This window comes from Rattus norvegicus, chromosome 11, assembly GCF_036323735.1.
Source record: "Rattus norvegicus strain BN/NHsdMcwi chromosome 11, GRCr8, whole genome shotgun sequence".
NCBI lineage: Eukaryota > Metazoa > Chordata > Mammalia > Rodentia > Muridae > Rattus > Rattus norvegicus.
This window is the reverse complement of record NC_086029.1, coordinates 56,951,438-56,976,523: the sequence shown is the minus strand read 5'-3', so window position 1 is coordinate 56,976,523 and position 25,086 is coordinate 56,951,438. Positions and strand designations below refer to the sequence as shown.

Genomic DNA, 25,086 nt, shown 5'->3' with positions numbered 1-25,086 from the left:
AGCACGTGTGCAATTTTAATATTTCTACTTCTGTGAAGATTTACATCTATGTAGTACCTTAGGAGAAATGGCTAGGAATATGTGAAGCAGAGTTATAAGATAGGACTAGATCCATCTATGTCCCCAGCTTTAAGCCCTTTTCACTACACTTCATTGACAAAGTAAAACAAAGTAAGAAATTAACAAATAAGTAGACATTTAACTGAGAATGAAAAATGGCAAAGGATTTGCCAGCGATCACATGACTTTGTGGTGGGTCAGAAATACTACTGTGCAATAAAAATAGATGACCCACAAAGATACCTATGCTACAACTCACTCCCTGTGGTCTACTCTGCATGCCCTAAGGCACCTCAGATATCCTACATATAATGGTTTCTGGATGTTCCACAGTGCTACTATTCGGTGTTCTTACACAGTATTTCCACTGCTCAGTAAATAGTTCAATAATCAATAAACAATGTGATGATGAAATTTGCAGACAAATGGGTGGAACTGAAAAATATTATCCTGAGTGAAGTAACCCAGACTGAGAAAAACAAACATGGTATGTAGACACTAATAAGTGGATATTAGCTGTAAAGCAAAGGATGATCATGCTATAATCCTCAGACACAGAGAGGCTAAGTAAAAAGGAGGACTTGAGGGTAGACTGGGGGTAGGTGGGGTGGGAACAAGGGAAATCATATGGGGGTTGAGGAGAGAGAATACTGGAAGAGACAAATGGAACTGTGAGGTATTTTGGGGTGAAGTAGAAACCTCATGCAATGGAAACTCCATGGAATCTATGAGGATGACACCAGGTGAAGACTGCTAGAAGTAGGGGACATGGAGCCTGGTTCAGCCATGCTCTATAACCATGCAAGGCTTCAGTGCAGGAACTGGGACACCAATCCAGCCACCAAACCTCTGATTCAGGATGTGCTGAGAATGAAGCCTAACAGAAACATCATCAAAGAGACCAGAGATATTTCATCCAGCCACAGTTGGGAGCAGATCCAGAGTCCCACGGTCACATGTTAGGTGGAGCTCAGAGAGTGCTGTGGAGGAGGGAGAGGAAAGATTGAATGAGTCAGAGGGATTAAGGACACCACAAGAACAAGGCCCACAGAATCAACTGACTGGGACTCAAGTGAGCTCACAGAAATCAGTGAACCTGTATAGGTCTGACCTGGGTCTTCTACATAAAAATTATGGTTGCATAATTGTGGGGTTCCTAATAGTGGAGCAGGGGCTGTCTCTGACTCATTTGCCTGCTTTTTGGACCTTTTTCCTCCTAGTGGGTTATCTTATCTAATCTTGATGTAAGAATATGTGCCCGGCCCATACATATACAGCCATCCAATTAGACAAGATGGATGAAGCAAAGAAGTGCAGGCCGACAGGAGCCGGATGTAGATCGCTCCTGAGAGACACAGCCAGAATACAGCAAATAGAGGCAAATGCAGCAAACCACTGAACTGAGAATAGGACCCCCCGTTGAAGGAATCAGAGAAAGAACTGGAAGAGCTCAAAGGGGCTTGAGACCCCTTAAGAACAACAATGCCAAGCAACCAGAGCTTCCAGGGACTAAGCCACTACCTAAAGACTATACATGGACTGACCCTGGACTCTGACCTCATAGGTAACAATGAATATCCTAGTAAGAGCACCAGTGTAAGAGAAAGCCCTGGGTCCTGCTAAGACTGAACCCCCAGTGAACGTGATTGTTGGGGGGAGGGCGGCAATGGGGGAAGGGTGGGGAGGGGAACACCCAGAAAGAAGGGGAGGGGGAGGGACTAGGGGGATGTTTGCCCGGAAACCGGGAAAGGGAATAACACTCGAAATATATATAAGAAATACTCAAGTTAATAAAAAAAAATATGTGCCCGGTCTTTATTTATTTATGAGGTCTGCTCTTTTCTCAGGAGAGGTAGAGGGAGAGTGGATCTGGGGGAAGGAGGACATATGGAGGAGAAAATAGGAGAGGTGAGGGAGGGGTAACTTTAGTCAGGATGTAATATATGAGAGATGAATAAAAAAGGGAAATTTCATAGGTATATGACACATATACAGCAGATGACTGCCTGGTCTGGCCTCAATGAGAGAAGACTCCCCTAACCCTCAAGAGACTTGAGACTCCAGGGAGTGAGGAGGCCTGGTAGGGTGGGGTAGGGGGGACATCCTCTTGGAGGAAGGGGGAGAAGGAATGGGATGAGAAACTGTGGTAGACTGGACTATAAAACAATAAAAGTAATTTTTAAAAATTGTGGGTGTGGACTGGGGGCAGTGGAGATGGAAACAGGAGGATCGGGTGGAGAGATGGAGGGACAGAGTACTAGAAGAGATAATTGGGGGACATACAGCGGTGATATAGAAATCTACTGCAGGGGAAACTCCCTGGAATCTCTGAGTGACCCTAGCAAAGTCTCTGAGGATATGGAGCCTGAACTGGCCATCTTCTATGAGGCAAGGCACACGTCCATGGGCCTGGGACATCAACCCACCCATAAAACCTTCTATCTCCAATCTGTCCTGATTACAAGACATTCTGGAGCAACTGTGACTCAGAACTTGTAGGAGTGGCCAACCCAAGATTGGTCCAATGTGTGGCCCACGCCTGGAGATGGAGCCCATGCCTGATACTGCCTGGATGACCAGGAACTGGAGTCAGGACAGCTCTGAGACCCAAAATAGAACAAAACACAATTGACATAAAAAACAAACCTCAATAAAAGTATTCTTAATGATATCCTGCTAAACTCATAGACTAGTGCCTAGCCCAGTTGTCATCAGAGAGGCTTCACAACTGATCGGACCGAAAGTAGAGACCCACAGTCAAACACTAGGAAGAGCCATGAAAACCCTGCAGAAAAGGAGAAAGAAGTATTGTAGGAGCCAGAGGGTTCAAGGACTGAGGACAGCATAAGAACATGGCCCACAGAATCAACTAAGCAAGGCTCATAGGGGCCTACAGAGACTGAAGTGACAACCATGGATCCAGTAAAGGTCTGAGCTAGGTCCTCTGCATATACCTTGTAATTGTGTACTTGGTGCTCCTGTGGGAGTTCCAACAATGTGAGAGCAGGTGTCTCTGGCTATTTTGCCTGTGCTTGGGGCCCTTTCTTCCTACTGGCTTGTCATCCAGTCATGATGTGAGGGTTTGTGCCCAGTCGTACTGTATCTTGTTAGGCCATGTTCAGTGAGTATCCCTGGGAGGCCTGCTCATTTTTCTTTCTCTTCTTTTTATTTTGAAGGGAAACAGAGGAAAAAGTGGTCTGGAAGAAGTGAGGGGAGGGCCTGGGACAAGGAGAAGGAGGGGAAACTACGATTGAGATATACTGTGTGGGAGAAGAATAAACGGTTTCTTAAAATTGAAGAGATTACTAAGCCTAGGGGTGCAGAGAAAAGCCAGAAGACCCCAGGTGCACATCCATTAATCAATGTACAGTTTAACACTTGTGTAAACAGAGCTGAAGGTCTAAGAATTCAGTGCAAACTGGGCATTTAAAGCTTAAAATGTGTTGTGTGCAGTGTCTTATCTGCCCAACTTTGAAGAATACAAATTTCTATTTGCCTCCTGCTCTTCAGAGATGATGAGACAATATATTCCCCAGGCTGATTTGATAGCAGAGCTGAGACTTGAATCTGGTCTGATGACTCCACAGCCTAGCCTAAGCTCTTGTCAGTATGTTCTCACACATTCCAGAGACCAAGTGGTAGGTTGTAGAGGGCCGCAATAACATTCGCAACCACTAGTTGGCGCTGTCTTCCATTGCGCCCCACGTGGTAGGTCAGGATAGTCTCCGCCATTGCAAGATGGCTCCAACCTTCGCCTCGCCAGCCGGCCCCCCCTTTCAGGTAGTTAACTGTGCGCATGTGCAAGAGTGCCTTCCTGCCAGGTCTTTGCCCATTCCGGGGCGTGCCTGATGAGATCATGAGTAAGCAACCAATCAGGTGTGGATGCGTGCTCGAGGGTTAAATAGGCGCGCCTGGCCAGCGCGCGGGGCTTCTCCATGAGATAGGAATAAAGTATCACTCATAGCAAGAATTTCTATGTCTCGCGTGCTTCTTGCCGGCGGAAAGTCGCGCGTGGGACATTTGGTGCCGAGAAACCCGGGACAAAAACATCGCCGGCGCTACGAGAGGCCTCCGTTTCACGGAAGAAATTCAGAAGCTATGGAATACAGGTAAAAAACTCTGAGAGACCATGGCTAGCCTTGATCTGCTCCAACTCAGTCCCCTGCCGGACGCGGCAGGTACCGCTGTGGTTGCTCTGGCAACCCTCGGGCTTTTTCTATTGACCTTTGAGTTTCTAGCTACCGCCAAACGGCTTTGGAGGTCTAGTGGGAACTGCTCAGCTGTAACAGCAAAGCGGAGAGCGTTGGGGGCAGGGAGAGACAGTGCGTCAGAAACAGAGTTAGAGAACGAATTAAAGAGTTTTAAGGGAAAAAGTGCACTTAAGAAAAGAGACCCTCTCGAGGACTTTAGATCCGAGGGAGAGAGAGAGTGGGGAAAAAACGCCCCGGGAGAGAACAAGGGAGGAGATAAACAGAACACAATATTTTGGGAGAAAAATTTTGTCTTTATGCCTGTAAAAGGTGTACTTAAGCTCCGGCGCCGGCTCTCGGGACGCCACGGCATCCGTGCGCTGACGCAACAGCTTTGCAGAGCCATACTGATCAGATCTGATTGAGGCAGACCGCCTGAAAATTTATTCAGGAGAATCAAACAAAAGGACATCTCAGTGCCCGTGCACAGCCTGATAGAGTTAATGTAAGTGGGTTGTGAGTAAAATTACTCAGGGCTGTGTTTCACTTCCATACCATTGGCGAATGTCGGTCATACTGCTCAGATAATATCTCTCAGTGTCTTACAGAATTGGGTTTCAACACGTTGGTGGACTAGTCCAGGAATTGAGACAATCCATCGCCCATATCAGCTCCACTCGAGTGGATAGTCGCCGTGAACACCATCTGGCTTTTTCCCCTCTTTGTCTATTGTTTGTCTCTGGTGCACCAGGATGTCCCTATGTCTGTCAGTGTATGTCTGTGGTTTTCGTTTCTCGTTGTCTAAAAGTTTTATGTTTCATGTTCAAAAGAAAAAATGGTAAAAACTTTATCTGCCGGTTGTGCGCACCTTGACTTGGTTTTAACTCGTTTCAAAAAGGAACAAATGAATAAAAAAGTTTCAATCAGGTTTTTAAAGCCCTGTGCCTGGAGCCAGGTGTCTAGATTAGCTGGAGAAGCTGACCAGAAGCTAAGCGTCTACACGAGCTGATCTTAAAAGCGCCAACAGCTTCTTCATACAAGAGTTGATAGCTGTTTCTCTTAGAAAAATCCCTGACTGATTAATTGACTCAACAGGTGACAAGGTGCTTCTCTTAAAATCATTAACAAAAGGGTAAAAATGGTGTTTGGTCTAAATATTAAAGATAGGTGTAGCCATTTCAATTTTGTTTCTCATTGGTTTTAAATGTATAAATATGCTCTAACGCCTTGGTTATGGACTATTGGCTTTCAAGTTATTGGATATGGTTAAAAAGGTATAATATTGGTAACAGAAGTTGACATAAAGCTGATAATCTGGATGGAGTCATTCTAGATAGCGTGTGACATGGGCCAACCTAGGGAGACAGGTCTAAATTGAGGTAATATTTTTATGGAACTCTTATCCTAGAAACCAGGCTTCTAAAAGAATTTAGGACATTGTCCCTTGTTGAGGTATTGGAGACCACACCATTGTGCGTCCAAATGTAAGAATTGACAGTCAAACTTTGTAACATAATAGATAGACCTGGGGTGCCTTGGAGACTAGATTGTTGGAGGTTGAGTTTTGCTTTCCAAAGTTGTGGCTTGCCCTGAAGTTATCTGTATTCTAATGCTAATTTCCACTGCCTGGAGAACAGCTGCCTAGTCAAGTACTCAGAACTCAGGTGACCTTGTGGCTGTGTTCTGGTGTTACAAAGAGAACTTAAAGATTGTGATTAAGGATTGCCAGTGTTACATTGACTAACTCAAACTTATTTTTAATTAAGGAAAAATCAAACAGGTAGAGATTGTTACAGGATTTATAAGGATTGATGAGGTTTTAGAACTTGTGAGAGCATTACAGCCAGTTTCCTTACTCCAACTGCCATTTCAAGACAGATTTAGAGGATTGATTTTATACAATTTGTTTTCGTCATAACAATTGTGAGTTTTCATTTCGTGAGCTTGCTTATAATTTTAGAGAGCCCATGAAGTGATATCATTAAAATTTTTACTAAAGAATGGCTAATAGCCTTATATTATGTAATTTTGTCGCTTCTTCAATGTAAGAAGTTAGAACTTTAAATCTTTAAGTGTATATAGAAATTTTTACTACAAACTTTTGCTCTCTAAATGAGCTTTAATATTTGGGGAGTAGCTGTTAGACTACTCCAGAAAAGAGTATTTAAAACTAATTTTAAGCTACTAAAGATATGTTAATTGGCTAAGTACCTCACCTTACCAGAGGACTTAGGTCTTTGTTTGTTATCCTCATTGGAGATAAAGCTTCAGTTGTGTTAATACAGAATTGTAGGCTAGAGTCATGGAAGTATTTTAAAAAGCCAAACAACAGTTAATTGGTTATTACAAAATACTGATATTTGGCCTATTACATATACAAATTTTTCAGGCAAAATTGATAATTTTACTCTTTACATGCTTTTGTACTTCCTACATATTTGTGCATACAACCCATAGGAAATGCGCTTAGTACATTTATAGGTGGTTCATCTAATGAAAAGGCTACAGGTATGATTGGATCACTTGTTTATTCTCTTAAATTTCTATTGCTTCAACACAGATTATTAAATTCCATGCTTTAGCCGCTGTTTTTAAATGTTAAAAATCAAGCTTTCACTTCATATACTGATAGTCATTGTGTGGTTTGTGGTTTACAATTGATTTCTATTACTTAATGCTTTATTGGAGACAGGTTTTCTACTTAAAATCAGTGAGTGATTTCAGTGTAAATTGTCTGATAACTCACTGTCCTTTCAGTATTCTGGCTCAGACAACTAAACAAAACCATAGACCCAGCTCTTTGAAAATGTTAATAGAGTTGATAACACACCCTCACGAAAAGAGGAAGATTCCATTTGTTTACTTTCAACTCCCAGCCTCACCCTACCGGCTCAGGGATTTCTAGTGTGACTAAATCTGGACAATATTTACAAGATTTGACATTTCTAATTAATGCTTATGTTTAGGTAAATAAAGTTTGTGAGGTGCTAGAAAAAATGGCTTAGTGGTTAAGAGCACTAAATACTGTTCCTTTATAGGACATTTAAAAACTCAAACTGGATTGCCTGGGCTCCTTAACAAGGGAGGACAAGATTCCAGACAGATTATAGGCCTTACATAAGAACAATTAGTGAAAAAAAAATCTCATTCTTTATATATTCAATACAATTATACTAGAGACAATAATTTGGTATACAAGTCAATTTATAAAAACAAGTGCTCAGTGTCCTCAACTTAATCCTCAAGGACTTACCTTAATAAATAATATCTTTACTATATCTTTATAAATAAAAAGGGGGAGTTATCCCTGTATGCTAAAATATGCTCCTTTTATTTCAATTTTAAAATATTTCAATTTTAAAAATTTGGATGCCAAAGTTTATGGCACCCTACAACTAGGCATACTTCTGCCTAGGTGAAATAGAGAGATCCACTTATTGACATGTTCCTGTCCAGATATTTTATATGGGGAAGAGGGAATGTTTGTGTTTTTTCTACAGGATGCTACAGGAGTGTGCCAGCTGCCTGTGCTGGCTGGTGAGACTTGCTGATCCTGGGAGCATGAAGATTCAGCTCTCCTGGTTCGGGTCCCTGTGAAAGACCCCAGCTTAGCAGCAGTAACGCCATTTTGCAAGGCTGTACTTAAGATGACTGGTTCAGGGAAAGGTTAGAACACTGAGTACACAGCAGCTGCCAAACAAGATGTGTTTGGTTGAAGGCCTGGCAACAGGAGGACTGCCGTTGAGCACCTGACAATGAGAAAAGCCCCGGGAGAGGTCCCACACCCTGGTGGGGGGCCGAGTCAGCCGTTATGTTCCAAGAAGGTAGCTAAGAAACTTGCCCCCGGGCTAAACTCTTGGGGGGCCGAGTCAGCCGTTATGTTTCACGAAGGTAGCTAAGAAACTTGCCCCCGGGCTGAACCCTTGGGGGGCCGAGTCAGCCGTTATGTTTCTGGAAGGTAGCTAGGAAACTTGCCCCCGGGCTAAACCCTTGCCATATTAGAATCCACCAATTATATCCCTGTAACCATGCATCTGCTTCTATATGCTTGCTTCTGCTCCCCAAAATCCTATAAAAGCCCATCCTTGGTTCCGTGGGGCGCGCCAGTCCCCCCAGTGACTGAAGCGCCCGCAGGTGCCTGTGCCTGTGTATCCCGACAATAAACCAAATCCTCTTGCTGATTGCATCCTGTGGTGTCTCGGTCTGGTCTTTGGAGTTAGAGGGTCTCCATCCCGAGGGAAAGTTCTCCCTGAGAGCTTTTCATTTGGTGCGTTGGCTGGGAAAGGAGATCCTCCACCCAGGGACCACCGACCACCCCCTGGGAGGTAAGCCGGCCGACGTCTGTCTGTCTGTCTAATTTTGTCTCGTTCTACCTTATTCTGTCTGTTCTGTGAGCGCTCAGCCAGGTCTGTTCTGTGGGCGCTCAGCCAAGTCTGTTCTGTGAGCGCTCAGCCAGGTTTTGTGAGTGCTCAGCCAGGTCTGTTCTGTGAGCGCTCAGCCAGGTTGTTTGGAATTTGGGCGGGACGAAGAAGGAGCTGACGAGCTCGGACTTCTCGCCCCGCAGCCCTGGAAGACGTTCCAAGGGTGTTGGGGCCCGACTTTTCGAGGCCCAATCTGGGAGAGGAGAAAGATCCGGACTAACGGCACCTCTGTCTGTATTTTTGGCTTTCAGAGGGCCCCGGACCTTTGCCACCTCTATCTGAGAAAGATCCGGACTAACGGCACTCTGTCTGTATTTTTGGCTTTCAGAGGGCCCCGGACTTTTGCCACCTCTATCTGACTTTTTGCTTTCAGTTTGGTACCAAAGCCGTGCAGCACGCCTGTCTGTTGTTTGTTTGACTGTTGGTGTTGTTTGTTTTCTCTGTGTTCTAATCTTCCTTAGAACTAACATGGGACAGTCCCTAACAACGCCCCTAAGTCTCATTCTTGATCATTAGAAAGACGTCCACGACCGGGCACACAACCAGTCCGTCGAGGTTAAAAAAAAAAAAGGAAAAGGGCAGACTCTCTACACATCCGAGTGGCCCACTTTCGGAGCGGGATGGCCAGTGAATGGCACATTTAATAAGATCATTATTTTACAGGTTAAAGATCGGGTCGTCCACGGACATCCTGACCAGGTTTCTTATATTATCACTTGAGAGAGTCTCGCCTTAAACCCCCCCCCCCGGGCGGAACCCTTCGTGGACCCGAATTGGCCTCCCCTCAACCCCCAGCCTGTCCCCTCGGCCCGGCCCGGTCCGCCGGCCACGTCTTCCTCTCTCTACCTTTGTGAAATCAGAGCCTTCTAAGAAACCTGTCCTCCCGGCAGACCCAAACTCCCCTCTCATAGATCTTCTCTCTGACAGGCCCGGCTAAAACGGAGGAGGCAGAGCCGCCGGCCAGATCAGTTGCCGGGCCACAGTCTGATAAGGGTTTCTCCCCTGTCGCAGGGAGATCGCGCAATAAGCACGAGGTGGTGCCAGATACAACCTCCCAGGCTTTCCCACTTAGACAGGGAACCGGTGGCCAGACCCAATACTGGCCGTTTTCAGCAGCTGACATTTACAATTGGAAACAACACAACCCTTCTTTCTCCAAAGATCCGGTGGCACTCACCGACCTAATAGAATCTGTTTTACTTACCCACCAGCCTACTTGGGATGACTGCCAACAGCTCTTACAGGCCCTCTTAACCTCAGAAAAAAAACAAAGAGTGTTCCTAGAGGCCAGAAAGCATGTTCTGGGAGATGATGGGCGTCCCACCCAGCTGCCTGAGGACCAAACTGGGATTTTAATACAGCTGAAGGTAAGGGACACCTACGCCTTTATTGCCAGTTGCTTCTAGCGGGTCTCCGAGGGGCTATACGACGCCCTACTAATTTGGCTCAGGTAAAACAGGTATTACAGGAAGCAGGGGAAACTCCCTCCGCCTTTCTAGAGAGACTTAAGGAGGCCTACCGTATGTACACTCACTATGATCCAGATGACCCAGGACAAATGACGAGTGTCTCTATGTCCTTCATCTGGTAGGCTGCTCCAGATATCAAGACTAAGTTACAGAGGTTAAAAAATTTACAGGGCTATACATTACAGGATTTACTTAAAGAAGCTGAAAAGATTTTTAATAAGAGAGAGATAAAAAAGAAACTAAGAATTGAGTCGAATCTTGGCCGCCGTAGTTCAGGGCCAAAAAAGGAAGGGAGATAGCGGGGGAGCTCGAAAGGGGCTGAAGCTGGATAAAGATCAATGTGCCTATTACAAAGAGAAAGGGCACTGGGCCAGAGAGTGCCCCAAGAAGCCTGGCGGACCCCGAAAGCCTCGACCACGAACCTCCCTCTTGGCTCTAGATAAAGATTAGGGAGGTCAGGGCCAGGAGCCCCCCCCCCCCCGAGCCCAGGGTAACGCTTAAGTTGGGGGGCAGCCGGTTACTTTCCTGGTAGACACAGGAGCCCAGCATTCAGTCCTCACCCAAGCTTCAGGACAACTCAGCGACCGGACGGCCTGGGTACAAGGAGCTACTGGTGAGAAACAATACCGATGGACTACGGACCGCCGGGTTCAGCTGGCTACTGGTAAGGTGACCCATTCCTTCTTACATGTTCCGGACTGCCTGTACCCTCTGCTGGGCCGTGATCTGCTCACCAAACTAAAAGCACAAATTCATTTTGAAGAAAGAGGGGCCCAAATAACTGGCCCCCACGGAACTCCCCTTCAAGTTCTATGAATATAGACTATATGAACTGGGACAGGACAAGCCACAATCCCTAGAAATAGACACTTGGGTCACGAATTTTCCACTGGCTTGGGCAGAGACTGGTGGGATGGGGTTGGCGCTCCAACAGCCCCCCTTAATTATACAGTTACCGCTGGCTCTCTAATTCTCACACCAAGCCTTGTTACTGGATGCAGAACGGGTTCAGTTTGGGCCCGTAGTCGCCCTCAATCCTGCCACCTTGCTTCCTCTACCAGAGGAGACAGAACAGCATGACTGACTACAAATCCTCGCAGAAGTACATAGAACCAGGCCGGACCTATCGGACCAGCCTCTTCAGAATGCTGACCACACATGGTACACAGATGGCAGCAGCTTCTTGGCAGAGGGAGAACAAAAGGCTGGAGCTGCGGTCACTACGGAGGACAAAGTGATTTGGGCGAAAGCCCTGCCTGCTGGTAGCTCCGCACAACGGGCTGAACTCATCGCCTTGACTCAGGCGCTCAAGATGACAAAAGCGATACAAAAGGTGACTGAGAGTTACAAAGCGTGCGCTCAGGTTAACCTGGGAAGGACCATGATTGGACAAGGAGTTCGTCCTAGGGGACACCGTCCCAACATCCATTGGGAAATTGATTTTACTGAAATTAAACCAGGTATATATGGATACAAGTATCTCCTAGTGTTTGTAGACACCTTCTCAGGATGGGTCGAAGCCTTCCCCACAAAACACGAGACTACAAAAATGGTCACCAAGAAGCTCCTCGAGGAAATCTTTCCCAGGTATGACATGCCTCAAGCGTTGGGGTCGGACAACGGGTCCGCTTTCGTCTCCCAAGTAAGTCAGTTGGTGGCCAAATTGCTGGGGATTGATTGAAAATTACATTGTGCCTATAGATCCCAGAGTTCAGGTCAGGTAGAACACATAAATAGAACAATTAAGGAGACTTTATCCAAACTTACGCTTGCAACTGGCTCAAAGGATTGGGTGGCCCTCCTTCCCCTAGTTCTATATCGGGCCCGGAATACCCCGGGCCCCCATGGTCTAACTCCTTTTGAAATAATATATGGAACACCACCCCCATTTGTCCATTTCTTTGATTCAAACATTGCTGATTTTGCTGACAGCCCTTCTCTGAGGGCCCATTTACAGGCCCTACAGATTGTGCAGAGAGACGTCTGGAGACCTTTGGCCACTGCTTACCAGGACAAGCTTGAGCATCCGGTGGTGTCACACCCGTTCCAGATTTGAGACACCGTGTGGGTGCACAGACACCAGACCAAGAATCTCGAGCCACGGTGAAAAGGACCCTACACCGTCCTCCTGACTACCCCGACCGCCCTAAAGGTAGACGGAGTCTCGGCTTAGATCCACACACCACACGTCAAGGCAGTCCGGTCTGAGGAATTGACTAATCACAACACTACACCCCAGACATGGAGAGTTCAGCGCACTCCAAACCCCTTAAAGTTAAAACTCCTACATGGCTCCTCCTAGCCCTTTTGTGGCCTAGAGTCAGTGGGGGAATAAGCCCCCACCAGACAGAAATTTCTTGACCAAGTCGAGTGAAAGATTTCACTCAAAGTTAGCAAAAAAATGGGGGAATGAAAGACCCCAGCTTAGCAGCAGTAACGCCATTTTGCAAGGCTGTACTTAAGATGACTGGTTCAGGGAAAGGTTAGAACACTGAGTACACAGCAGCTGCCAAACAAGATGTGTTTGGTTGAAGGCCTGGCAACAGGAGGACTGCCGTTGAGCACCTGACAATGAGAAAAGCCCCGGGAGAGGTCCCACACCCTGGTGGGGGGCCGAGTCAGCCGTTATGTTTCTGGAAGGTAGCTAGGAAACTTGCCCCCGGGCTAAACCCTTGCCATATTAGAATCCACCAATTATATCCCTGTAACCATGCATCTGCTTCTATATGCTTGCTTCTGCTCCCCAAAATCCTATAAAAGCCCATCCTTGGTTCCGTGGGGCGCGCCAGTCCCCCCAGTGACTGAAGCGCCCGCAGGTGCCTGTGCCTGTGTATCCCGACAATAAACCAAATCCTCTTGCTGATTGCATCCTGTGGTGTCTCGGTCTGGTCTTTGGAGTTAGAGGGTCTCCATCCCGAGGGAAAGTTCTCCCTGAGAGCTTTTCACCTGGAGTCATTCCTGTGTCCTTGGAGGAATATGGAGGATTCCCACTCATCTTTTGTCATCACAGAAATTCTGGCGTTGCTGCAGTCATTGTGTCCCGTCCCACCACAGCCTGCGCTCCGACCCTCTGTGCACTGTTGCTTGGTGGAAGCTGCTGTGGACTGGGGAACTCTGCCCTGGTTTTGCAGATCTCAGACATGGTTCCATTGCCTGCTGGTTGTTCCAGAGAAGAATGACCGATCCTGAACTGTCCTGGGAAAGACCTTGGCATTTTCGCTGCTATTGTAGCAGCCATTACTGCTGCAGCCATTGTGTCTGCAGTGTCTGGAGCTACCCTCCCCCAATCTATTGTTAGGCAAGCACAGTGGGTGAACTTTCTGGAGTAGTTACTAACAATTGGAAATTCTAAATTTCATTATAGGAGTGGCTTGACCACGGCCCTTGGTGGCAACAGCTGAGGAGGACCATATGAGGTGCCCACTACTTATCGGGAGTGGCTCTGTTTGGTGCAGCCCTATGCTGTGGATTAGTATTCATGCTATGGTTGGTTTACAAACTCAGATCTCAACAGTAACGTGACAAGGCCGTTATCACTCAAGCACTTGTGGCCATTGTACAAAGGGCCTCACCTGGAATTTGGTTATCTTGTTCAGGATTTACTCTGTATCTGAGTTCCCTGCTCCTGCACCCCATGGATCTGTGGGTCCATTGCACTGGGAGGAGAGGGATACTCTCTGTATCTGAGTTCTCTGCTCCTGCACCCCATGGATCTGTGGATCCATTGCACTGGGATTGAGAGAGACTCAGCGTTCCTTTGATCAGCCCTTGCACATCGCTGAGGTTTCCTCATTGCACGCGATAGGGTGATCATTTCTGCTATAAAATTATATAAATTATAAGGGTGAGATGTAGAGGGCCGCAATAACATTCGCAACCACTAGTTGGCACTGTCTTCCACTGCGCCCCACGTGGTAGGTCAGGATAGTCTCCGCCATTGCAAGATGGCTCCAACCTTCGCCGCGCCAGCCGGCCCCCCCTTTCAGGTAGTTAACTGTGCGCATGTGCAAGAGTGCCTTCCTGCCAGGTCTTTGCCCATTCCGGGGCGTGCCTGATGAGATCATGAGTAAGCAACCAATCAGGTGTGGATGCGTGCTCGAGGGTTAAATAGGCGCGCCTGGCCAGCGCGCGGGGCTTCTCCATGAGATAGGAATAAAGTATCACTCATAGCAAGAATTTCTATGTCTCGCGTGCTTGCCGGCGGAAAGTCGCGAGTGGGACAGTAGGTTTGAAAGAAACGGATGTTTCTACATGCCAGAGCAATGCAGGATAAAAACAGAAATTTGCCATGGTGGCTAGATTTAAAGTTTGGATTTTATGTCTTCTGAATCTCTGCTAACAATCTTGACTGCAGGGCATGTTTCTCTATAAACTGAGGAGAGAAAAGCCAAAAGAAAGAAGATGAGAAGTACACCATATTCCCTCAAACTGTTCCTCAGCCAGAAAGGTATTAAGAAAAACTTAAGAGCAGAGAAGTTGCATGATCCAAATGGCACTTGATCAGGATTAACTTGTCAGCCATGCCCATAATATATAAAAAGGAGAAAGGCCTACACACAAAGATGCAATTAGAAGGCTGTTGCAGAATCTTCCAGATGCCAAGTCTGAGTCAGAACAGGATGGTGAGAACATACTGTGCTACACATGAATGATAATACCAAGCTTGAAGAAATAACAGACCCACCCTAGGAACATATGCCATCAAAGATATGGCCTTCGATGGTCCTGAGATGGTAGAAGAAAAGGACAAATGCCCTAATGGTCAGTGACCCTGCCTGCTCCCCAGGGTACTGGCCTAACCCATCCTTCTCTCCATGAGTGTACAAGTTCCAAAGAACGAGGGAGCCTGCATGGACCTATCACCACCATGAATTTCCCCAATGCTGATGACAAGTGGATGTTGGATGAATCAGCAGGTAGTATCTGGAATTGGAAGACTGTCTCCACTACCCTGGATATTCCATATAGGAAGAGCTCTTTCAAGGCTCAGCACTAGTGAGTCTTCCTGGGGAGGTTTTCTTCTCAAGATATTCTAAATTAGGTCATTCTATTTAATATCCACAGAGACATATCTTTGTGGTATATTTAATAATATGGAGTCTTTTGGTTTTTTCTTTAGCTTTTGGGTTTTTTTTAACCTTCCTCTGCAAAACTGCCACATTCAACTATGTCAGTTTTGCTTCTCATTGCAGAATTCCCAGCAGTCAGAATCACAGTACCCAGCAGAAGCAAAATGTAAACTTAAATGATTATAACCCAGATGCCTCTTGCTACCAAGTCTGGTCACCTGACTGCAATCCCAGGAACTGTCATGGTAGAAGGAGAGTTTAGACTTGGAAAAGCTATCCTCTAATCCCTAAACACAAGCACCATGCACATGAATGTGTGTGTGCGCACACACACACACACACACACACACACACACTAAAGAAATGAATGAAATAAAAATTAAATTCACCACTCACCACATTTGTAAGTTGTGAAAACTATGCTTAATATTTTTGTAACTAAATGTTATCATAAAACAATTTTTATTTCATTCCTCCTTTTCTACTTATTCTACATTTCCAAACTACTATGGAAAATATGACCACAGATTAGGGGATTGAAAGCTTACCACTCTCTTTCAGTAGAGTATGGGCTCCTAAAATGGATGATTATGCCTTTGTTTTTAGAGTCTGGGACCCAACTGTTCTTTCTTTGGTTATTTTATTTGTTCCTGAGATTAGGCCTCACTATGTAACCCATACCAACATCAAACTTGTGAGCCTCCTGTCCTGTCTTAACTTTCTAGTGCTGAGCCTAAGGGTATCTGCCATCACATATGGTTCAGAATTTCCTGAAGTGGAATATCTAATAAATAAATAGATAGGTGTGTAGAATGATGCACATGCTCATAGCACAATTTAAAGTTACTAAAAAGTAGTTGGTACTACAGAATCAAAAGGTTCACCCTTGCAATATCTATATCTGATTCAAATGTATCTGATTCACTGGTTATGAGCAAAAAGCATCAAAACAGCACCCAGCAATGCATTCAACTGTTTTGTAGGATGAAATGTCATAGGGTATGCAGAAGATACAGAAGAGTCAGAGGTCGAGAACACAGGGAAGTTATTGGAAAGATGTAAGAACAAATACAAAGGCTTACAGCAATGGTTTTCCACCTTCCTAATACTAAGACTAATACATTTCCTCATGTTGTAGTGACTCTCAATTACAAAATTATGTCATTGCTATATAATATCTGTACTTTTGCTACTGTTATTAATTGTAGTGTAAATATCTGATACATAAGATATCTGATATAAAACCCCTGTGAAAGGGTCACTCGATCTTCAAAGGGGTCATGGCCCACAGATTAAGAACCATTACCTTTCAACATGGTCGCACCGCCAAGAAGCCTGATCTTACAAGCCTGTGTGTAACAAAAAAGTTCAATTTTGATATCCTTCTGCCCCTCGCCCAAACACACCCTAGAAAAGAACAGGGAGATTACAACCAGCAATGACCATGACCACAGTATTAGTTCACCCTAATTCACATCTTAGATGAGACTATTCACCCTGGGCAATCATCAGGAAAGAAGGTTATAAAAGGGACTCTGGGTTATGCCTTACAAGTATGGTTTGTCAACACAAGAAAACTACAGATATTTCCTGGCCCTTTAAGTTAGGAGTCTTCACTCTCTTCTCAACCTATTTCCCTTAGGTTAAGGTTCTCATTTTGTCCTGAATTTCCTGTGTGTTTTGGGCTAGGAGCTTTTTCCATTTTCCATTATCTTTGACAGTTGTGTCGATGTTTTCTATAGTATATTCTGCTCCTGAGATTCTCTCCTCTATCTCTTATATTCTGTTGGTGATGCTTGCATCTATGGTTCCTGATCTCTTCCCTAGGTTTTCTATCTCCAGGGTTGTCTCCCTTTGTGCTTTCTTTATTTAAAATTACATTTCGTCATGATGATGGAGAACTTTAAGAAGGTCATAAATAACTCCCTTAAGGAAATACAGGACAACACAAGTAAACAACTAGAAACCCTTAAAGATGAAAAGCAAAAATTTCTTAAAGAACTATAGGAAAACCAAACCAAACAGGAGAAGGAAATGAAAAAAAAAATACAGAAGTTAAAAATGGAAATAGAAACAATAAAGATGTTATACAGACCCTAAGAGAACACAAATACCAGCACCCAGACTAATATATCCAGCAAAACTATCAAATAACATTGAGGGAGAAATGTCACGATATTTCATGACAAAACCAAATTTACACAATATATTTCTATAAATCCAGCCCTACAAAAGATAATAAATGGAAAAGCCCAACACAAGGAGGGAAACTACACCATTGAAAAAAGCAAGAGAGTAACAAAACCAAAAGAAGAGATGCACAAAAACATAGTCCCACCTCTAAATAGTAAAATAACAAGAATCAACAATCACTATTCCTTAATATCTCTCAACATCAATGGACTCAATTCCCCAATAAAAAGACACAGATTAACTGACTGGATACATAAAGAGGACCCAGCACTTTGCTGCCTACAGGAAACACAACTCAGAGACAAAAAAGATACTACCTCAGAGTTAAAGGCTGGAAAACCATTTTCCAAACAAATGGTCTGAAGAAGCAAGCTGAAGTAGCCATTCTAATATTGAATAAAATCGACTTTCAACCAAAAGTCATCAAAAAAGATAAGGAAGGACACTTCATATTCATCAAAGGAAAAGCCCACCAAGATGAACCCTCAATCCTAAATATCTATGCTCCAAATACAAGGACACCTACATTCATAAAAGAAACCTTACTAAAGGTCAAAGGACACATTGCACCTCATACAATAATAGTAAAAGATTTCAACACCCCACTCTCATCAATGGACAGATCATGGAAACAGAAATAAACAGAGACATAGAGAGACTAACAGAAGTTATGAACCAAATGAACTTAATGGATATTTATACAACATTCTATCCTAAAACAAAAGGATATAACTTCTTCTCAAAAACCATGGTACCTTCTCCAACAACTGAACATATAATCAGTCACAAAACAGGCCTCAACAGATACAGGAAGATAGAAATAATCCCACGCATCCTATCAGATCACCACAGATTGAGGCTGGTCTTCAATAACAATAATAAGGAAAGAACGCCCACATATACATGGAAGTTCAACAATGCTCTACTCAATGATAACTTGATAAAGGAAGAAATAAAGAAATTAAAGACTTCTTATAATTTAATGAAAATGAAGGTACAACATACCCAAACTTATGGGACACAATGAAAGCTGTGCTAAGAGGAAAACTCATAACTCTGAGTGCCTGCAGAAAGAAACAGGAGAGAGCATACATCAGCAGCTCCACAACGCACCTAAAAGCTCTAGAACAAAAAGAAGCAAATACACCCAAGAGGAGTAGAAGGCAGGAAATAATCAAACTCAGGGCTGAAATCAACCAAATAGAAACAAAAAAGGACCATAGAAAAAATCAACAACACCAGGAGCTGATTCTTTGAGAAGATCAACAAGATAGATAAACCCTTAGTCAGACTAACCTGAGGGCACAGAGACAGTTTCCAAATTAACACAATCAGAAATGAAAAGGGAGACATAACAACAGAATCTGAGCAAATTCAAAAAAATTGCCAGATCCTACTACAAAAGCTTATATTCAATAAAACTTGAAAATCTGGAGGAACTGGACAATTTTCTAGACAAATATCAAGTACCAAAGTTAAATCAGTAACAGATAAACCATCTAAACAACCCCATAACTCCTAAAGAAATAGAATCAGTCACTGAAAGTCTCCCAACCAAAAAGAGTCCAGGATAGGTTTAGTGCGGAATTCTATCATACGTCATAGAAGACCTCATATCAATACTTTCCAAACTATTCCACAAAATAGAAACAGACGGAGCACTACCAAATTCCTTCTATGAAGCCACAATTACTCTTATACCTAAACCACACAAAGACCTAACAAAGAAAGAGAACTTCAGACCAATTTCCCTTATGAATATCGACGCAAAATTACTCAATAAAATTCTGGCAAACCAAATCCAAGAACACATCAAAACAATAATCCATCATGATCAAGTAGGCTTCATCCCACGGATGCAGGGATGGTTTAATATATGGAAAACCATCAACGTGATCCACTATATAAACAAACTGAAATATAAAAACCACGTGATCATTTCATTAGATGCTGAGAAAGCATTTGACAAAATTCAATACCCCTTCATGATAAAAGGCCTGGAAAGAATAGGAATTCAAGGCCCATACCTAAACATAGTAAAAGCCATATACAGCAAACCAGTAGCTAATATTAAACTAAATGGAGAGAAACTTGAAGCAATTCCACTAAAATCAAGGACTAGACAAGGCTGCCCACTCTCTCCCTACTTATTCAATATAGTTCTTGAAGTTCTAGCCAGAGCAATCAGACAACAAAAGGAGATCAAAGGGATACAGATTGGAAAGGAAGAAGTAAAAATATCACTATTTGCAGATGATATAGTATATTTAAGTGATCCCAAAAGTTCCACCAGAGAACTAATGAAACTGATAAACACCTTCACCAAAGTGTCTGGGTATAAAATTAACTCAAATAAATCAGTAGCCTTTATCTACACAAAAGAGAAACAAGCCAAGAAAGAAATTAGGGAAACAAAACCCTTAATAATAGTCCCAAATAATACAAAATACCTCGGTGTGACTTTAATCAAGCAAGTGAAAGATCTGTATGAACTTCAAGCCTCTGAAGAAAGAAATTGAAGAAGATCTCAGAAGATGGAAAGATCTCCCATGCTCATGGATTGGCAGGATTAATATTGTAAAAATGGCCATTTTACCAAAAGCAATCTACAGATTCAATGCAATCCCCATCAAAATACCAATCCAATTCTTCAGAGAGTTAGACAGAACAATTTGCAAATTGTTCATCTGGAATAACAAAAAAAAACCCAGGATAGCAAACACTATCCTCAACAATAAAAGGACTTCTGGGGGAATCACTATCCCTGAACTCAAGCAGTATTACAGAGCAATAGTGATAAAAAAAAAAAAAAAAAAAAGACTGTATGGGATTGGTACAGAGACAGGCAGATAGACCAGTGGAATAGAATTGAAGACTCAGAAATGAACCCACACACCTATGGTCACTTGATTTTTGACAAAGGAGCCAAAACCAACCAGTGGAAAAAGACAGCATTGTCAACAAATGGTGCTGGTTCAACTGGAGGTCAGCATGTAGAAGAATGCAAATCGATCCATTCTTATCACCCTGTACAAAGCTTAAGTCCAAGTGAATCAAGGACCTCCACATCAAACCAGATACACTCAGACTAATAGAAGAAAGGGTGGGGAAGAGTCTCAAACACATGGGCACTGGGGAAAATTTCCTGAACAAAACACCAATGGCTCATGCTCTAAGATCAAGAATCGACAAATGGGACATCATAAAACTTCAAAACTTCTATAAGGCAAAGGACACTGTCATTAGGACAAAACGGCAACCAACCTATTGAGAAAATATCTTTACTGATCCTACATCTGATAGAGGGCTAATATCTAAAACATAAAAAGAACTCACGAAGTTAGACTCCAGAGAGCCAAACAACCCTATTAAAAATGGAATACAGAGCTAAACAAAGAATTCTCAGCTGAGGAATAACAAATGGCTGAGAAGCACCTAAAGAAATGTTCAACATCCTTAGTCATCAGGGAAATGCAAATCAAAACAACCCTGAGATTCTACCTCACACCAGTCAGAATGGCTAAGATTAAAAACTCAGGTGACAACAGATGCTGATGAAGATGTGGAGAAAGAGGAACACTCTTCCATTGTTAGTGGGATTGCAAACTGATACAACCACTCTGGAAATCAGTCTGGAGGTTCCTCAGAAAATTGGACATTACATTACCTGAGGACCCAGCTATACCTCTCCTGGGCATATACCCAAATGATGCTCCAACATAGAACAAAGAAGAAGGATGACGAAAATGCAGATGCTTCCACTCCTTCTTAAAAGGGGTAACAAAAATATCCATAGAAGGGGATGTGTAGGCAAAGTTTATAACAGAGACTGAAGGAATGGCCATTCAGAGTCTGCCCCATCTATGGCCCATATATATACAGCCACCAAAACTAGATAAGATTGATGAAGCTAAGAAGTGCATGCTGACAGGAGCCTGATATAGATCTCTCCTGAGAGACACAACCAGAGCATGCCAAATACAGAGGTGAATACTAGCAGCAAACCACTGAACTGAGAATGGGACCCCCATTGAAGGAATCAGAGAAAGGACTGAAAGGGCTGAAGGGGCTTGAGACTCCATGGGAACAACAATGCCAACAATCAGAGCTTCCAGGGACTAAACCACTACCCAAAGACTATACATGGACTGACCCAGGGCTCCAACTGCATGTGTAGCAGAGAATAGCCTTGTTGGGGCACCAGTGGAAGGGGAAGCCCTTGGTCCTACCAACGTTGAACCCCCAGTGCAGGGGAATGTCAGGGGTGGTGGTAAGGGGGGTAGATGGGGAGGGAACACCCTTATGTGGGTGGGGGAGGTGTGAGGGGGTTTATAGACATGAAACTGGGAAAGGGAATAACATATGAAATGTAAATAAAGAAATATATCCAAATAAAATAAAATAAAGATTAACAGAACAAAGAGAGCCTGGTGGAATATCCTAGTGGTACAGAAATGTGTTTGATTCTCATCACATGTCTGGGGTTACAAGTTCTTTTACATTAGAGAATACAAACAGAAAATATTAGTCTTACTGCTATCAGTCCTTTTACTCCAATTTAAAGAAACTAAAGAATTTCTCCTCAAAAGCAAATTTATTATATAACAGCCTTCCTTTAGGCTGGCAATGTTTGTTGTTTGAAAGCATTCCAGAAAAACAGAAAATATATGAACTAGTGTTTTAGTAGCAAATACTAAAGTCTAACTTCTTTTACTATGTTTCATATACTATAAAGTAAGAAAAACTTATTTTAGTCAATCTATCTTACTTACTGGGTGTACCCTATATGATCCCCCTATCTTTACTATATTTTTAGAGTCCTAAGCCTATAATAAAAACAGACCTGGAATCTACAACGTATTCCCCTGCTCAGTCAGATTTTGCCAATTGTCTCTGTCTACTCTACATTAATTATGCTGTTTGCATTTGCTCAGGGGCAGATACCCCAAGAAGATTCCCAGAGTCATGATCCCATCTAACTATGTGTTTACCTGTGCTTAATGATCTCCAGGGCATAAAGAAGACTTCCAAATAGTGGCCAGATAGAGTTAATTTTATGATTTTTTTTCCTAAAAGGACTCAGACATAATCTTTCTCAGGAAAAAGTATAAAATAAATCATAATGCAGAAAGTCCCCAGTAACACAAGGCACAGAGATCAAAATCCCAAAGTGAGAGAGAGAGCAATTGCAGTCATTAACTTAGCTTTGCTGGAACAGTGTCAAGCAGCCGTGCTGGCTTCACAACTCTCACCATTTCCAGTGGATGTGGCTGTGCCACTCATCAGGTTTTATTGTGTTCTCCCATGTGTCAGCCACTGCATGTTTAGTTATCATTTGAAGTGTTTATTGTGTATCACTATGATGTTTTCAGCAAAGTGTGTCTTAGCGGAGTCTATTCCTCCCTTCGTTTTTTGATCCCCATCCTCTTTTGCATCTTAGACTTGCTTTCATTGACATGTGTCCATTTGCCCTCTCCCCTCTGAGAGATCCTCTCTGGGCACTCTCTTTGACTCTTCCATATTTTTTTGTGCTTTAACCACATTTATAACCATTTATAGATAGGCAAGACATATATACTGCCTATGATCTGCCTGTGACGGAGGACATATAGTTGCTCTTTGAGCCAAAATTGTCTTAGGTTTTTTTTTTCAGTGCTAAAGAGTTCCCCAAAGAGTTTTGTGTATATTAGATGAGCATTCTACTAACTGAACTATATCCCTAGCATGACAAGCACTCTTACCTAACTTTCTCTCATACAATCCTCTAAAACAATGATGTTAATATACACATTTTACAAAATAGAAATGATTCCTTGTACTATGTCTCAAATACACAGTCTACAGTCAAATCAGATCTGTAATGCACACACTTGGAAGGGAAAGGCAGAAGGATCAAGAGCACAAGGCTAGCCTCACAATACAGTGAGCTTGAAGCTACCTCAGTTATATGAGACCCATCTCAAGGGGGTGATAGGCTACAGGTAAGATTTCTTTTTTCTTGCTCTTCCCACATTATCAATCCAAAGTTATTCTAGAAGTAGAAAACTAACCTTTGAGTGCTTTGAACCAATTCTTGCTTCTGAGCCATTCATCTTCCTTAGTATCAATCAATAAAACACTTTAGAATTGACACAACAGGGAGAAAAAGAAAGCAGCTACAATTTTGGTTTTGCTCCTCACTTGAAGCTGAAATTTTCTAGAATAAAGAAAAAGAAAACGATAAGCTGAAACTTGATATCTTGCAGACAGCTTTACTCAATTATACATCTGTTTGCATATGCCAAAAGCAACTAGCATGTGATATAAAAACTTATCACATTTTACCTTTGCCAAATATTACTTACCCACACTTTAACAATTGCCCGAGTCCTTACCACTCATGTGCTGAAGATAAACTGCACAGTAGAAAGGCCTGGCAGATACTGCGAATGGATCAAGAGAAGTCAGTTTAGCCAGCATCAGACTTGCAACAGCCCAAAAGAACACCGTGTGTTCCTCTTACTCACCTTTTTCCCTGGAGGTTTTAACTCCACCCAACCTACAAAAAGTCCAGGCCCACAAATTAAATCTTGTCATGTACTCATTAATCAAGGGCTCGGATTACTTGGGTATTCTGTACAGTCAGAGAAGTACTTCATAGTCGCTAACATCAGAGGCTTTCCCCATAACTATGTGGTAGGTTTATTATTTATTACTACTCTCCATGATCCCTACACCCTAATTTATATCATTACTGTGACATTATTTAACCTGCCAACTCTGATGTCTCTAGCGTTAGACTTTGTTGCAGAGTTGGTCCACCCAACTGTTGCCCAAGTATCTTTCTTCATTCCAAAATCAACCAACAGAGCAGAAAAATACTGAAGAAACCTCTCTCACCTGAACTGTTCCTGTAAGGATCAAACTCAGGAAGAAATAACCACAGTTGTAGATGCTGGTTTCAGCACAAATGCTGAACAGCCAAGGAGAACACCTGTTTGTCCTTCACTTAGAAATGAGTTCTATTGGACAGGCTTTATGGCACAGGTCTTTAAACCCAGCACTTGGGAGACAAAGGTACGAGGATCTTTGTGAGTTCAGTTGAAACCAGCCTGGTTTATATAGTGAATTCCATCTCAGCCCAGACTACATGGTGAGACCCTACCTCAACAAAACAAAGAAAAACAAAAACAAAACTCAGAAAAGCCCAAATGGAGTACATACATGAAATGTAAGGATGTTTGTCTTCTTCCCAAAAAAAAAAAAAACAAAAACAAAAACAAAGCAAGATATTACAAAATGATTTCTGCTCAGGGCATTGGCTGTAGCTCAGTGAAAGAGCACATGTACAGCATGTCCAGAACCCTGGGTTCATTCTCCAGCCCTGGGAGAAGGAAGTGCATTATAAAACAAACTTTTAAGGTTTAGTTAATAATGGTGTGTGGATTAAAAGGGACTAAACCTTCAACCAAAGGGTACACATCAGGGACCCACGGCTCTAGTCACATATGTAGCAGAGGATGGCCTTGTTAGATATCAATGAGAGGAGAGGCCCTTGGGCCTGTGAAGGCTCATTTCCCCAGTACAGGGGAATGCCAGGGTGTTGAGGTGGGAGTGGGTGGGTGGAAGGGGGAGCATCTTCATAGAAGCGTGGGGAGTTGGGGTGGGAGAAGGGGAACCAGGAAAGGGGATAACATTTGAAATG

The 25,086-nt window shown here is 43.2% G+C and overlaps 2 protein-coding genes across 8 annotated transcripts in view; one reads left to right on the top strand and one right to left on the bottom strand.

Moving 5' to 3' along the window:
* Positions 1–24,348, bottom strand: part of Tmem45a2 (transmembrane protein 45A2) — a 43,970-nt gene extending 19,622 nt beyond the window's left edge. Inside the window, exons 1-3 of one of the 7 annotated variants that reach the window (XM_063270632.1) lie at positions 23,747–24,348; positions 23,453–23,598; positions 16,516–16,616 (exon numbers count right to left, since the gene is read on the bottom strand). In XM_063270632.1, the coding sequence (XP_063126702.1) occupies positions 16,516–16,616; positions 23,453–23,490 (139 nt within the window). In that variant the 5' untranslated portion in view covers positions 23,491–23,598; positions 23,747–24,348. The remainder of the gene's footprint in view (positions 1–16,515; positions 16,617–23,452; positions 23,599–23,746) is intronic. The other 6 variants (XM_063270635.1, XM_063270633.1, XM_063270636.1 and 3 more) reach the window with 6 other exon arrangements.
* Positions 829–12,121, top strand: LOC134481039 (uncharacterized). The gene is made up of 4 exons (XM_063270884.1): positions 829–1,018; positions 9,599–10,038; positions 10,706–10,804; positions 11,202–12,121. Exons 1-4 carry the CDS (start codon positions 829–831, stop codon positions 11,376–11,378), a joined length of 906 nt encoding a protein of 301 aa, XP_063126954.1. The 3' UTR covers positions 11,379–12,121.
* Positions 24,349–25,086: the final 738 nt, after the last annotated feature.

Coding starts and splice junctions, on each gene's coding strand:
- LOC134481039 (XM_063270884.1), top strand. CDS start 829: ATGGAGCCTGGTTCAGCCATGCTCTATAACCATGCAAGGCTTCAGTGC. Junction 1,019..9,598: donor CCAGAGTCCCACGGTCACAT/GTTAGGTGGAGC, acceptor TCTCTCTGACAG/GCCCGGCTAAAACGGAGGAG. Junction 10,805..11,201: donor CCGGGTTCAGCTGGCTACTG/GTAAGGTGACCC, acceptor TTCCTCTACCAG/AGGAGACAGAACAGCATGAC.